Source organism: Suncus etruscus, chromosome 15 (assembly GCF_024139225.1).
Source record: "Suncus etruscus isolate mSunEtr1 chromosome 15, mSunEtr1.pri.cur, whole genome shotgun sequence".
Taxonomy (NCBI): Eukaryota; Metazoa; Chordata; class Mammalia; order Eulipotyphla; family Soricidae; genus Suncus; species Suncus etruscus.
In genome coordinates this window covers 83514591-83529243 of record NC_064862.1, presented here as the reverse complement: position 1 = coordinate 83529243, position 14653 = coordinate 83514591, and the positions used below count along the sequence as shown (strand labels likewise).

The window sequence follows — 14653 nt, the reverse complement described above, 5'->3', positions numbered from 1 at the left end:
TGAAGCTGAGCTTTTCCCCCCAGAGTTCAAACAATGAGTGGACCCCCCACACACACAGGCAGCCGCAGCCTGGCCTTCACACTGCCCTGACTGCCCCCTCGGGGCCTGGCAGAGAGTTGAACTCCTTCCTTTGGGCCTCAAGATCTTTGCAAACCCATTTTACTTATTCCTCCACCCTAACCCCTTAAAACTGACGTCAGCAAGATCTCTCCAAAAGAGCATTCCAAGATTATTTTTTCCCACCTGCCAGGATTCTCATGCATTTTCTGGTAGCCCTCCCCCAATCTACAAATGGACTGGTACAGAGAGAAGATGCTTTAAGAGTTCTGGACATCCCACAGTTCCAACCTCCCCACGTGCCCCTCCCCTGGCATAAACCCTCCTATCTTGGTCCCACCTCCACTTCCACCTGGTCTCTGCAAAGTTACACCTCAGGACCCCCCCTCAACCAGACTGATATCCCACCCCAGTCACTGCATTGTGCAGCCCACAACCCGTGGTACTGCCCTGCCCTGACCAAGTCCTTTCAATTCCTGGTTTTGGGTTTTTTTGTTTGTTTTTTGGTTTTTCTGGCCACACCCATTTGATGCTCAGGGGTTACTCCTGGCTAAGCGCTCAGAAATTGCCCCTGGCTTGGGGGGAACCATATGGGACGCCGGGGGATCAAACCGAGGTCCTTCCTTGGCTAGCGCTAGCAAGGCAGACACCTTACCTCTAGCACCACCTCGCCACTGGTGTTGCTAAGGCTTACTCCTGGCTCTGCTAAGGAATTACTCCTGGGCTCAGGGCTCTCTTTTTGGCTGTGGTCAGCCTCGATTTGAACCTTATCAAGGCACCCCTCGCTTAACACCCCCCACTGCCCATGTCCACCCCTACCCCCTTCTGCTTTGACCACTCAGTCCTGCCCTTCATCTCCAGCTGCTCAACCCAGGTTTGTCCGTGCCAGGCCCTGCCCTCCCAGCAGTTCACCTGTTCTTTTCTTGCCCCTTGGTTCAGCTCTTCTTTGGTGTTATTTTTTTTATTTGTTTTTGGGCCACACCTGATGATGCTCGGGGGTTACTCCTGGCTATGCGCTCAGAAATCGTTCCTGGGAGTCGGAGAGATAGCACAGTGGGAGGACAAACGGTGGTTCGAATCCCATCATCTGATATGGTCCCCCATGCCTGCCAGGAGCGATTTCTTTTTTTTTTTTTTTTTTTTTTTTTTTTTTGGTTTTTTGGGCCACACCCTGTGACGCTCAGGGGTTACTCCTGGCTATGCGCTCAGAAGTTGCTCCTGGCTTCTTGGGGGACCATATGGGACGCCGGGGAATCGAACCGCAGTCCGTCCTAGGCTAGCGCAGGCAAGGCAGGCACCTTACCTCCAGCGCCACCGCCTGGCCCCAGGAGCGATTTCTGAGTAACCCCTGAGTGCTGCCAGGTGTGGCCCCAAAACAAAATAAAAACAAAACAAAAAAACCCAAAATAACAAAAGAAGGAAATCACTCCCGGCTTGGGGAACTCTGGAAGATTGAATCACATTCGTTCTAGGTCAGCGCATACAAAGCAAATGCCCTACACCTTGCACCACCACTCCAGCCCTGGTGTTTTGTTTTGTTTTGTTTTTTTGGGTCACACCCGGCAGAACTCAGGGGTTATTCCTGGCTCAACACTCAGAAATCGATCCTGGCAGTCTCAGGGGACCATATGGGATACCGGGATTTGAACCACCGACATTCTGCATGGAAGGCAAACACCCTACCTCCATGCTATCTCTCCAGCCCGTTTTGTTTATTTTTTTGGCTTGGGGCCACAGTCAGCGGTGCTCAGGGGGTTATTCCTGGCTCAGGAATTACTGCTGGTGGTGCTCAGAGAGCCATATGGGATGCTGGAGATCAACCCCAGGTCAACCATGTGCAAGGCATACCCTCCTCGATGACTTGGTTTCTCTCTCTCTCTCTCTCTCTCTCTCTCTCTCTCTTCTCTCTCTCTTCTCTCTCTCTCTCTCTCAAGTTTTTGGGTCACACCTGGCAGCGCTCAGGAGTTCTTCCTGGCTCTAAGCTCAGAAGTCGCTCCTGGCAGGCTCAGGGGACCATATGGGATGCCGGGATTCGAACCACCATCCTTCTGCATGCAAGGCAAATGCCATACCTCTATGCTATCTCCCTGGCCCTTTAGTCCTTTTTATTTATTTTGGGATGGGAGGCAGACCTGGTGGTGTTAAGGACTTAGGGATTACTCCTGACGGGACTTGGGGAACCTCCATGCTATCTCTCCGGCCCCTCTTTTTTTTTTTAAATCTTTTTGTTTGTTTTTGGTATTTTGTTTTTTGGGCCACACCCGGTGACACTCAGGGATTATTCCTGACTATGCGCTCAGAAATCGCTCCTGGCTTGGGGGACCATATGGGATGCCGGGGGATCGAACTGCGGTCTTTTCTAGGCTAGCACAGGCAAGGCAGATGCTTTACCGCTTGCGCCACTGCTCCGGCCCCAGGGTTCATCTCTTGTGTCCTGACCCTTCCTCTAGTCTTAGACCAAGCCCCTTCCTTGATCCACATTCTGCCCTGGCCCCGCCCCTTCTACCACCCTTAATGCCCCGCCCCTAGCCCCATCCCTTTCCCCATGCCTCTCATCTAGACTCCGCCTACTGATCAACATTCTGCACTGGCCCCGCCCACAGTCCCGCTCCACCAATCAGCCTACAGCTGGCCACACCCCAACGTCATCCTTATTGACCACGCCCCTCCTCTAGACCCCGCCCCCAGGCCTCGGCTCCGCCCAGGGCCCCGTGCCGTCCTGTCCGTTTCCATCTTGGTTTAGGCCCGTTGACACCAGGCACAGCTCCACCACATGAGCCCCTCTGGCCACCCGCAGGCCTTCCCAGACACCCTGGTTCCACTCTGCCAGCCCTGCCCAGGTTAGCGGCTGCATCCCCAGGCTGTATGTCCCAAAGCATCCTTTCTGGGTGGGACCCAAGACCAGTCAGAAGGTTGGAAGGTCTTGGGTGCTGGGGCACCGCTGGGTGTCAGGAGGATTTGGGTGAATTCGTGGCTTGGCCAAGATAAGTGCCAGGTGGGACTGAGAGGGAAGGTAGCGCGAGAAGGGGGTGTTTTTCCTACCACACCCCACACCAAAGATCTAGGCTGCATGTAGATCATCTGCACATCCCCCTTGAATCCAGCTTGATTCTCCTCATTGCTGGGGTCTCTAGCCTTGCTTTTTTGCTCATCTGGTACATGGGCACAAGTCCTGCTCAGGTTCGCAGAGCAGCCCTCCTGGCGGGGAGCCAGGCTGGGTGCCCCAGGGGCCAGATGCCTCAGGCACTGGAGAAGAGCAACTTCCAGTTCAGCAGCTAGTCCAACCAGGGGAAGGAGTGAGCCAGTGAGAGAGAGAAGAGAGAGAGCCATAGCTCGGGGATGGGAGACACCCAAGATAGAAGGGAGGCTCGGAGGAGACACCCCCATAAGCCTGGCCGTTCTGACAAGTATAAGGTGCAGCCGGAATGGTGAGGCTTGGGGAGGGGGGTAGTGATGGCCTTCGGGGAACACCGGAGGGCTTGTTATGGAAGAGCAGGTTTTGCAATGTTGGGACCAGCCCCCCCACAGCAAGTGCGGGGGAGGGTAGTGCCTGGGGCAGCTGCAGACTCAGCGGGAGGCCAGTATCTGGGCTCCATCTCCCCGCCCCTGGGGGGGGCTCACATATCCACCTCAGTGCTCACTACCCGCCTGGGTTCACATTCAGCCCCTCCAGGTACTGGGAGCTGTGTGCAAGGTAGGGTTTGGAGTAGGTAGGGAAGCTGGGGGGTCCTAGAAGGAAGCGAGGGTTCCCCTTATGCTGGGAGACAGAGGCAATACCCAGCATGTTTCTGGGGAAGGCAGAGAGGGGAGCTTGGGGGGAGAAAGGAAGTAGCAGGTGAAGGGCGGAAGCGGCATTGGATTTATTTGGGGGGTCACAGGTGCTCAGGGATGATCCCTGGCTCTGCACTCTGGGATCACTCCTAGCAGGGTTCAGGGGATCCTATGAAATGCCCGAGATCAAATCCAGGTTAGCTGCTTACAAGGCCAGCACTTTACCTCATGTACTATCAACAAGGCCCCTGATAAGATTTGTCAAATTGGGGGACAGGGGACCTCCCCCACTCTGGCCAGCACAGAGCCCAGTAGGAAAGACTCAATGATTTGGTACTTCCCAGTCTGCTGGGGTTGGGGGTCCCTGTGGTGCTGAGGATTGAACCTGGGACCTTGTGGCTGCAAAACCTGGCCCCTCCAATCCTTGAGACTCTCTTCTCAGGCCCCCCCACCCCAAGCCAGGTCCTCCTGGCCATGGCCCAAGTTCATTGTTGTTCCCTCCCTCACCAGCCCAACCAAGATGGGCAGCTTCGCATGCCAGGATGATGTTGAAGAAGAAAACTCAGGTACTAGTGCTGGGGTCCCGCTGGGGGTGCAGAGGGGCCTTACAAGAGCTGAGGTTGGGGTGGGAAGAGGCGCTGCTGAGATCCTACAGTGCCTTGCAAGGGGCTGACCCAGGTTCCCTCTCTGTTATCATCCCTCCTCTGAGCATAGTCCAGAATGATTTCTGAGTGCAGATGTAGGAATAATCCTGGACACCACTGGGTGTGCCCATAAACCCCAACCCCAAAAAACAAACCCCAAAAAAACTGAGGTGGGGTGACTTGGATCACCTCTAAACATGTCCTCCAGTCCTAGCATGGGGTTCCTGCTAAATCAATCACCAACAACCCTGAAAGCCTCCGTAGTCAGTTAGACTCAGGATTTGGGGAGTTTGGGCTCACAAATATCTGCACTGCCTAGACTGGCCTTGAGGGGTCCCCACTTTATGGCTCTGTGGGAGCAATGGATGCCAGAGCAGCTGGCTCTCCTGGACCCCTGCTTGCCTACTGCATGCTACAGCCCTGTTTGTTGACAGGGCTCCTGTGTCTTGGAGCCTGGGGCCCCGGGCCCTCCCTGTCCTCCCCTGGGGTGTCGTTAGTGTGTGTTTGCAGCTCTGTGTCTGCCGCAGCATTCACCTGGGAAGTGAAAGCCAACGACCATGCCTTCAACTGTCAGTTCAAGGAGAAGGTCTTCCTGTGTCGGCAGCGTGAGAAATATAAGGTGGGCGCTGCCTACACAGGGCTTGGGGCGCTCCCGGGGAGGGCGGTTCTTGCCTCTGTAATTTCTCTCTGGGCACCATTGACACCCAACTCCGACCCTACCTGCTGCATCGCCCTATCCTTGTCCCCAGTAAAATGAACGAAGCTGAGACTTTTCCAATGTCAAATAACTACGCGGGTGTAGGCTTTCATTTGTTTGTTTGTTTGTTTGAGGGCCACACACAGCAATACTCATGGCTTACTCGTGGCTCTGGGCTCAGGGATCACTCTTGCTGGACTTGGGGACCATATGGAATGTCAAGGAGCGAACTCAGGTCAACCATGTGCAAGGTGAACACTCTCCCTGCTATGTTGTCGCTCCAGCCCAAGGTTCTCATGTACTTTTTGTGGGTGAACATAGGTGTTGGTAAGGCCTTGCATTCAGCAGGCCCTCAATAAATAAATGCACAGCTGAGGTCTTGCATCCAGCAGGTGCTCATGAATTGCACTCCTAAGATCTTGCATTCTGTGGAACCTCTATAAATTTCAGTCAAGGCTTGTATTCCGGGACAGAAAGTACCAGAAGCAAGGCAGCTGATGTTAGATCACCAAGCCCAGTTCTATCTCCATAATCCCAGGTGGTTCACCACCACCCCCCAGCACTTTCAGGGCTCACTTCTGGGGTCCAGGAATAACCCCTGAGTACCACAAGGTACAACCCCAAATCCCCCACCAAAGGGCTATATTTTGTTATTTGTTTTGGGGTCACATTTGGCTGTGCTCACGAGTTACTCCTGGCAGGTTTGGGGACCATATGGTGCCAAGAATCAAATCTAAGTTTGCTGTTTGCAAGGCAAAAACACCCTAACTACTGTTCTATAGCTCTAGCCCAAACGATTGTATTTTTATATTTTGGGGGGACATACTGGGTGGTGCTCAGGGCTGACACCTAGCTTTGCATTCCAGGATCACTCCTGGCAGTGCTCAGGGCACCCTATGGGATGCCAGGATGGAATCCAGGTTGGTCATGTGCCAGGCAAGCACCTTCCGTGTTGTGCTATTTCTCTTGGCCCTTAAGACAGACTTTGTATTTTGGTTGTTATTGTTGCAATTCAAACCCAGAGTCTCACATGTTTGAGGCATGTTACTTTTGTGTGTTTGTTTATGGGCCACACCCAGCGATGCTCAAGGCTGACTCCTGACTCTGTACTCAGGGATCACTCCTGGCAGTGCTCGGGGCACCATGTGGGATGCCAGGGAATCGAACCCAGGTCAGCTACTTACAAGGCGGACACCTTCGCCACTGTCCTAAGGCTCTGGCCATCTGTGGATCGTTCTCTGCAGAGCCTGCAAGGACTGTAAGCTTTCCAATCCCCAGCCCTGGGCTTTCTCTTTCCAGACCAATGTTATCCGCACCTCCAAGTACAATATCTTCACCTTCCTGCCCCTCAACCTGTTTGAGCAGTTTCAGCGCCTTTCCAACCTCTACTTCCTCTTCATCATCATCCTCCAGGTGGGGCCCCCCTCCCCGTCTTTGAGGTTCAAGGCACATTGGCTCTGCCAGCTGCACCAGATTCCTATGCCCAGCTCAGCGCTACAGCCCAGGGGGTATCAGTGTATGTTGAGTGGAAAGGATCATAGAAAAATGGGGTTCCTGCTGGTCTTGGGGCACAGCTTAGGCCCTCCAACCCAGTCCAGAGGTCAAGGATGACAAACTGGGGCCATAACAATAACACAGCAGGGATCGCGTTTGCCTTGTATGTGACTGATCCGGGTTCTATCCCTGGTATCCCATAGGGTCCTCTGAGCCTGCCAGGCTAAGTGCCACCGGGTTTTGTTTTGTTATGTGTCACACCCAGCAATGCTCAGGAATTACTCCTGGCTCTGTGCTCAGGAATCACCCCTGACAGGATTTGGGATGCCAAGGATGGAACCTTAGGGGTGCACAAGGCAAGCACCTTCCCCGCTGCACTATCTCTCCAGCCCCCAAAACAGGAAATGCTCCACTATGATCTTTAGAGCCAGGAAGCATTTATGGAGCTCCTGCTATTTGCGTGCAGGTTTTCTGGCAGGGCCACGGTGCAAACATCCTGATCCAGGGGCTGCTGGAAACCATATGGTGGGCTAGTCATGGGGGCAGGTTTGAACCCAGGATGGAGATTTTTTTTTTTTCGGGTTACTCCTGGCTATCTGCTCAGAAATAGCTCCTGGCAGGCACGGGGGACCATGTGGGACGCTGGGATTCGAACCAACCACCTTAGGTCCTGGGTCAGCTGCTTGCAAGGCAAACGCCGCTGTGCTATCTCTTCGGCCCCCAGAATGGAGATCTTGGCCCTGAAGAAGGGCCATGCATGGGCTGTACTTCCAAGGAGGTGCCAGGAAGAAAAGAACAAGCTAGTGTCAAGTAGGGCTGCCTGGAGGTGGTGGCAAGGGAGCTGATACGAAGTGGTGTCTGGTGGGAAGAGATGGGTCATAGAGTGCAGGGCCTCGGGCAAGGTGACCAGCAGGTGGGGTACAATATGATGTGTTTTGTGAAGACTGATGTGCCCACCCTACCAGCCTGGGCTCCAGTCTTGCCCTGACCCCTTCCCCACATCAGGCCTTGCCAGAAATCTCCACCATGCCTTGGTTTACCCTCTTCATTCCACTTGTCCTCCTCCTCCTCCTCCGAGCCACACGGGACCTAGTGGATGACATCGTAAGTGGGGGCTTGAGGGTTCACTGGCAGGGGAAGGGTGGGGCCAGGCCAGACCGAGAAGCAGAGGGAAAGAAACCTTTTTATTAGCCACACCAGGTGGGGGCTCCATTTCCACCCAATCCCTGGCCTTGCGCACACACAGCTCAGTACAGGCTAGCACATAGATTAGTGCACGAGGGTCCAAAAGCCACACCCCCACAGACTTTATTGAGAGGTAACTAGGTGGGGGACCCCTTCTCTGATTCTGTTCCTGTTGCCCCAGAGGAGACATAGGAGCGACAGAATTATCAACAAAAGACCCTGTTGGATCCTGGAGGAGAATAGGTGAGGGTGGAGCCTCCTGGGGCATGAGGAAGCTGAGTGGGGGAACCTCCAAAACCATAAGTCTAAGTGAAGACCCAGTGGGTTGCCTTGATAGGTGCCAGCAGTCTCCTGGGTCTGGGGAGTGGGAAGGGGCACCCCTGGATATGCCTACTCACCGCTTCCCACCAAATCTGAGCCCCCAAAGTGCCAGAGGGGTTCCGGCACCCCTTACCCCAGTCCTGTTTCTGACACTCACCACCTTGGGGGAGGCAAACCCCACTCTCACCCCAAGTGTGCAGGACACTTTTGTTTTGTGTTTTTGAGGGGGGCTAGAAGGGGAGCTGGTTTTGGCCTGGTGTCAGTAGCGGCTCCTGGCAGTATGCAGGGGGGGGGGAAACATGCGGTGTTCAGAGATGGATGCACCTTCGGATGAGTCGGGGGTGTGCGGGTAGTTAAGTTCCAGCCAGGGTCCCCAGCCCCCGACTCCCGCGCTGTCTCCCTGGGCCCTAAGGTTCATCCGGAGAAAGTGGGAGAACATCTGTGTGGGGGACGTGATCTGCCTGCAAAATGATAGCATCGTCCCGGTGGGTGAACTGGCCTCTTCCCCGCCCGCCCGATTGTCCTTCCCGACCACCGCCCAGCAGCGGTAGCATGTCTGGCCTTCACCCTGAATCCCCACTAGGCCGATTTACTACTACTGACCAGCTCTGAGCCCAGCAGCCTGTGCTATGTGGAGACCGCAGACATCGACGGGTAAGTGGGGACCCCAGAGGGAAGGGCCCCCTCCATGACTCTACTCTTGGCTATTGCCAGGTGGCAAACCCCTACCCCCAAGATAATCAAGGGAAGCCTGAGCCCCAGGACATGGGCAAGGACACTTATACTGCTCGTGCCAAATTCAATCCCCAGCACCCCATAGGATCCCCCAAGCCTGCCAGGAGTGTTCCTTGAGAGCAGTCAGGATGTGTCAGCCCTGGGCAGCTCAGAATGTGCCCCGCCCCCCCCCAAAAAAAAAAAAGAAGAAAAGGGCTGGGAGGTTAGTACAGCAGCCTCAAGCAGGGTTTGATCCCCAGCATCCTATATGATCCCCTGAGCCTGCCAGGAGTGATTTCTTTATTTCTTTTTTTTTGGGGGGGGGGTCACACCCAGCAGCATTTAGGGGATACTCCTAGCTCTATGCTCAGAAATCACTCCTGGCAGGCTCGGGGGACCATATGGGATGCCGGGATTTGAACCATTGTCCTTCTGCATGCAAGGCAAATGCCCTACCTCCATGCTATCTCTCTGCCCTGCCAGGAGTGATTTCTGAGTGCAAAGCCAGAAGTAACCCTGAGCTCTGCCAGGTGTGACCCAAAAAACCAAAAAAAAAAAAAGGAAGAAGAAACGGAACAGTATAGGGCAGTCTCTGGGCAAACCTTCTGAGTCTTTGATGCCCTCCTTGCCCTCTCTGAGCCCCAGACCCTCATGGACAATGGCTGCATGCTGGACTGTGTGTTTTGGGGCCACATTGGGCTGTGCTCAGGGCTTACACCTAGTGTGTGCCCAAAAATCACTCCTGGGGGAAGGGTTCAGGGGACCCTGTGGGATGCTGGGGATTGAACTTGGGTCAGCCACATGAAAAGCAGGCTCTCTCCCCACCATCCTATAGCTCTAACCCCACTGTGCTGGGTTTGAGTGACTGTGTAAGGGGCAGGGTTGCCAATGGGGGGGCCATGTCCATCTTCTCGGACCTCTTCTCTATACCAGGGAGACCAACCTGAAGTTCAAACAAGCACCCAGGATCACACACAAGGAACTCACGTCTATCTCAAAGATGGCAACTTTCCAAGGTGAGTGTCCAGGACAGGGGACTGTCGCTCTTCCTACCCCAGCTTGCATCCTTTTGGGAGGGTTGGGCCACATCTGGCATTGCTCAGGGATTACTCCTGGCTATGTGCTCAGAAACCGCTCCTGGTAGGCTCGGGAGACTATATGGGATGCTGGGGATAGAACATGGGTCTGTCTCAGTCAGCTGCATGCAAGGCAAATGCTCTACAGCTGAGATATTACTAAGGCTCCTAGCCTGCATCCTTCCTCACAGTGTTTGGTGGTTTGGGGCCTAGCAGTCGAAGTATATTTGTTGTTGTTTGCCAAACCCGACAGTGCTCAGGACTGGCTCCTGGCTCTGTGCTCAGAGGTGGTTCCTGGAGGTGCCCCGGGGTACCATTATATCAGGTGCCAGAAATTGAACTTGGGTTGGCCTTGTGCAACACAAGTACCTTAACTGTTGTAATATTTTTCCAGCCCCTATAAGGTTACTTGTGGGGGTGACTCCACTTGGCAATGATCAGACATTACTCCTGGTTCTGTACTCAGGAATTACTCTTGGTGGGCTCGGGGTGGGGGTGGGGGGGTGGGGCCCTATGGAGTGCTGGGGATTGAACCCCAGGTCAGCTGTGTGCAAGACAAACACCCTCCCCTCTGCATACTATGACTTCAGCTCCATGCTGGAGTATTTTCTGTTATTGACCTTACAAATGGCACCACGGGTCTGCAGAGGTGTTGGGGTGGGGGAGGTCTCATGCCCAGACATCAATGCTTAGGGGACCCGGAAGTGTCAATGTTCAAAGCTCAGATTTGAGAGATAGTACAGGAGATGAAGAAGACTCTCACCTTGCCAGTGACAGGAATAACCCCTGAGCATCACAGGATGTGGCCCCCAAACTCCACTAAAAACAAAACAAGACAAAACAGAAGGGCGGGGACAGTGCAGCGGTAGGGTAGAACTGATCAGGCTGAGAATCTGGTGATGGACCAGGAACTGACTGTGCAAAGGCCCTGAGGCTGGTGGTGGCCAGATGGGAGCCGCCGCCCAGGAGGAGTCTGTGGTGGGGTTTGAGGTGCTAAGACAGGCAGGCATGCATGTCTGAGCCGGGTTGGCCCAGGCGGGCAAGCATGTCGGAGGGGCGATGGGATGTACCCAAACTAATCCCTAGTCACCTGTTTGTTCCCAGGCAAGGTGGTGTGTGAGGAACCTAACAGCCGAATGCACCACTTTGTGGGCTGCCTGGAGTGGATGGGTGAGAAGCATTCACTGGACATCGGGAATATCCTGCTCCGGGGCTCCAAAGTCAGGAACACGGACATCTGCTATGGAATGGTCATTTATGCGGGTACAGCCCCCCATGCACACACAGTCTCCTGGCGGGGACTCACATCTGAGCAAGGCGGCAAAGCCTTGGTCTGGGGTTCTGTGGGACCACCATCTTAGCCTCTCTGAGCTGCAGGTTCTAAAATAATAGAAAGGAAATATTGAGTCAGCATCTTTGTATGTATGTATGTAAATGAATGCTGGTATGCAAATGGACAGGTGAACTAATGGGTGGATGGATAAGTGGTGGGTGGGTAGGTAGATGGAGGGGTGGGTAGGTGGGTGGGTGAATGGCTAGGTGATGGATGGGTGGGTGGTGGGTGAGTGGGTGGGTGGATGGATGGTTGAATGGATGGTGGGTGGGTGGATGGATAGGTGGGTGAGTGGGTGTGTGTGAGTGGGTGGGTGGGTGGATGGATGGGTGAATAGATGGATGGGTGGGAGGGTGTGTGAGTGGGCGGGTGGGCAGGTGGATGGGTGGATAGATAGATGGGTGGGAGGATGGATAGGTGGGTAAGTGGGTGGGTGGGAGGATGGATGGGTGGGTGGTGGGTGAGTGGGTGGGTGGATGGATGGTTGAATGGATGGTGGGTGGGTGGATGGATAGGTGGGTGAGTGGGTGTGTGTGAGTGGGTGGGTGGTGGATGGATGGGTGAATAGATGGATGGGTGGGAGGGTGTGTGAGTGGGCGGGTGGGCAGGTGGATGGGTGGATAGATAGATGGGTGGGAGGATGGATAGGTGGGTAAGTGGGTGGGTGGGAGGATGGATGGGTGGGTGGGTGTGTGAGTGGGTGGATGGGCCGGCCGGTGGGAGGATTGATGGGTGGATGAAGTGGGTGGGAGGATGGATAGGTGGGTGAGTGAGTGGATGGGAGGATGAATGGGTGGGTGTGTGAGTGGGCGGGCGGGTGGATGGATGGATGAATGGGTGGATGGATGGATGAATGGGTGGATGGATAGGTGAGTGGATGGATGGGAAGGTTGGTGGGTGGATGGAAAAGTGCGTGGTTGGTTGGATGAGTGGATGGGTAAATGAATATGTGGTTGGATTATGAATGGGTGAGTGGATGGGCAGGTGGTTGGATGGACAAACACATGAATGAGCAAATGAATTGATGGATGGATTGAATTGATGAATGAGAGCATGTGATGGTGTGGTTGGATGGATAAGAGCAGGAATAATATGGTTCCATGAATGGATGGGGGGGTTCAGTGATGTTTGGCACATGAATGGATGATCAGGCAAATGAAATGGAAGAGTCTGAGGGTGGAGGGGTGGTGGGTGGTTAGGAACATGAATAAAGGATGAAAACATGGGCAAATGGGTGGGTGGGTCACATATTAGCTGGTAAATGGGTGGGTGAAGAATGGGGAAGTTGTGGTTGACTGGTCAGGTCAGTGGGTAGATGAGTTGACAGGGTAGTGGAAACGTGAAAGGGCCAATGGGCTGGCTGGTGAAGTGGGTGGTTTCCTGAAAACCCACAGGTTTTGACACAAAGATCATGAAGAACTGTGGAAAAATCCACCTGAAGAGAACCAAGATCGACCTTCTGATGAACCGACTAGTTGGCTGGGTGATTCAGGGGCTGCTGCCTGGAGTGGGCACAGATGCCAGCCTGGCATAGCCCTTTCCTCCACAGTCTGCTTGATCTCAGGCCCCATCTCAGCACCAGAGTCTCTGCTTAAAGTTATTTTTCGTTTGTTTATTTTGGGACCACACTCTGCAGTGCTCAGGGCTGACTCCTAGCTCTGTGCTCAGGAATCACTCCTGGTAGGGTTCGAGGAACCCTAGGGGATGCCGGGGGATCAACCAGGGATCAGCCACGTGCAAGGCAAACACCTTCCCTGCTGTACTGTTGCTCCAGTCATTTTTTTGGGGGGGTGCCACACCCAGTGATGCTCAGGGGTTACTCCTGGCTATGCACTCAGAAATTGCTCCTGGCTTGGGGGCCATATGGGACTCTGGGAGATCGAACCGCGGTTCATCCTAGGCCAGCGTGTGCAAGGCAAATGCCCCACTGCTTGCGCCACCGCTCCGGACCTGCTCCAGTCATTTTTTTTGAGGTCCCACAAAAAAATCTGGATAGCACATCAAAGCCAGCCCCCCTCCCCACCTCCCAGCTGCAAGATCCAAGCTGCAAAGTGGGTGCAGGTTTTTTAAGTCTCTCTCTCCCCCTGCCCCATCCCCCAGATCTTTGTCTTCATGGTGTTCATTTCCGGATTGCTCACCTATGGTTTCCATCAGAAGGTTCTCCAGTTCAAAGAGAAACATTTCTACCTGTCCCGCATTCACCCCTACAGCGTGGCCTCAGAGAGCTTCATTTTCTTCTGGGCTTTTCTCATTCTGCTCAGCGTCGTCATCCCCATGTCCATGTTTGCCTTGTGAGTTGCCCCCAAACACCCCACCCCACCCCCACTCATCCTGAGTGAGGGTGCCTCCAGGAGGGAGGAGGAAGAAGCAGGGAGATGCCCGCACCCCCATGTGCCTTCAGGAATAACCACCCATCCCTGCGCCCTTGGCAGAGCTGAATTCATCTACTTGGGTAATAGCATCTTCATCAACTGGGACGGGCAGATGTACTATGAACCCCAAGACATGCCCGCCAATGCACGCAGCACCAGCCTCAATGACCACTTGGGACAAGTCCAGTATATCTTCTCCGACAAAACGGGCACGCTCACGCAGAACATCATGACCTTCAGCCAGTGCTGCATAGAAGGCATTGTCTACGGTGGGTACCACAGTACCCCTCCCCACCCCAGAACCCAAGCCAGAACAGAGGTAGCCTCTCAGTGGGTGGGAAATCAGTTTTGGGGGTTGTCATACCCTACAGTGCACAGGGCTGACTCCTGGCTCTGTGCTCAGCAGTAACGGTACTTAAGGGACTAGAGTCTGCCACATACAACACGAGTGTCTGAACCCTACCCAAGGAAGTCTGCTCTTACTATAATATTTCCCAGTGGTGGATTGTATGTTTGTTTATTTTGGGGGACACACCTGGTGGTGCTCAGGACTTTCTCTTGGCTCTGGGCTCAGGAATCATTTTTGGCATGCTTGGGGGCTCTAAGGGGTCCCAAAGATCGAACCCAGGTCAGCTGCTGCGAGGCAAGCATCTGCCCATCATACTATCTCCAAGCTTCCGTGTTTTATTTTGTTGTGGTTGTTGATATTTTTGGTTGTGGTTTTCATTTTGTTGTTTGTTGTTGTTGTTTGTTTTCAGCCACACCTGGCAGTGCTCAGGATTTACTTTTATTCCTGGCTCTGCATTCAAACTTAGTTTCTGTTCGTGCCACCAGGGGTCACTACTGTGCCCTGAGCCAGGAATAGATTCCTGAACATCACAGAATGTGTCTCCAAAACCAAATACACCTCCAAAAAGGAGTGTACTAGGAGGTTACCCAAACTATTTCTTCCCCTTATCCCCCCGTTATCCTCCCCACACACATCTGGG

At 54.0% G+C, this 14653-nt stretch overlaps 1 protein-coding gene across 1 annotated transcript in view; it reads left to right on the top strand.

The window, feature by feature from the left end:
- Nucleotides 1-4348: 4348 nt before the first annotated feature.
- The window catches only part of ATP8B3 (ATPase phospholipid transporting 8B3), a 29984-nt gene continuing 19679 nt past the window's right edge, over nucleotides 4349-14653 (top strand). The window contains exons 1-12 of the mRNA XM_049787914.1: nucleotides 4349-4394; nucleotides 5000-5091; nucleotides 6469-6582; nucleotides 7669-7767; nucleotides 8030-8091; nucleotides 8582-8654; nucleotides 8753-8823; nucleotides 9817-9899; nucleotides 11064-11222; nucleotides 12687-12775; nucleotides 13393-13583; nucleotides 13725-13933. Of these exons, the coding sequence (XP_049643871.1) occupies nucleotides 4349-4394; nucleotides 5000-5091; nucleotides 6469-6582; nucleotides 7669-7767; nucleotides 8030-8091; nucleotides 8582-8654; nucleotides 8753-8823; nucleotides 9817-9899; nucleotides 11064-11222; nucleotides 12687-12775; nucleotides 13393-13583; nucleotides 13725-13933 (1288 nt within the window). The remainder of the gene's footprint in view (nucleotides 4395-4999; nucleotides 5092-6468; nucleotides 6583-7668; nucleotides 7768-8029; nucleotides 8092-8581; nucleotides 8655-8752; nucleotides 8824-9816; nucleotides 9900-11063; nucleotides 11223-12686; nucleotides 12776-13392; nucleotides 13584-13724; nucleotides 13934-14653) is intronic.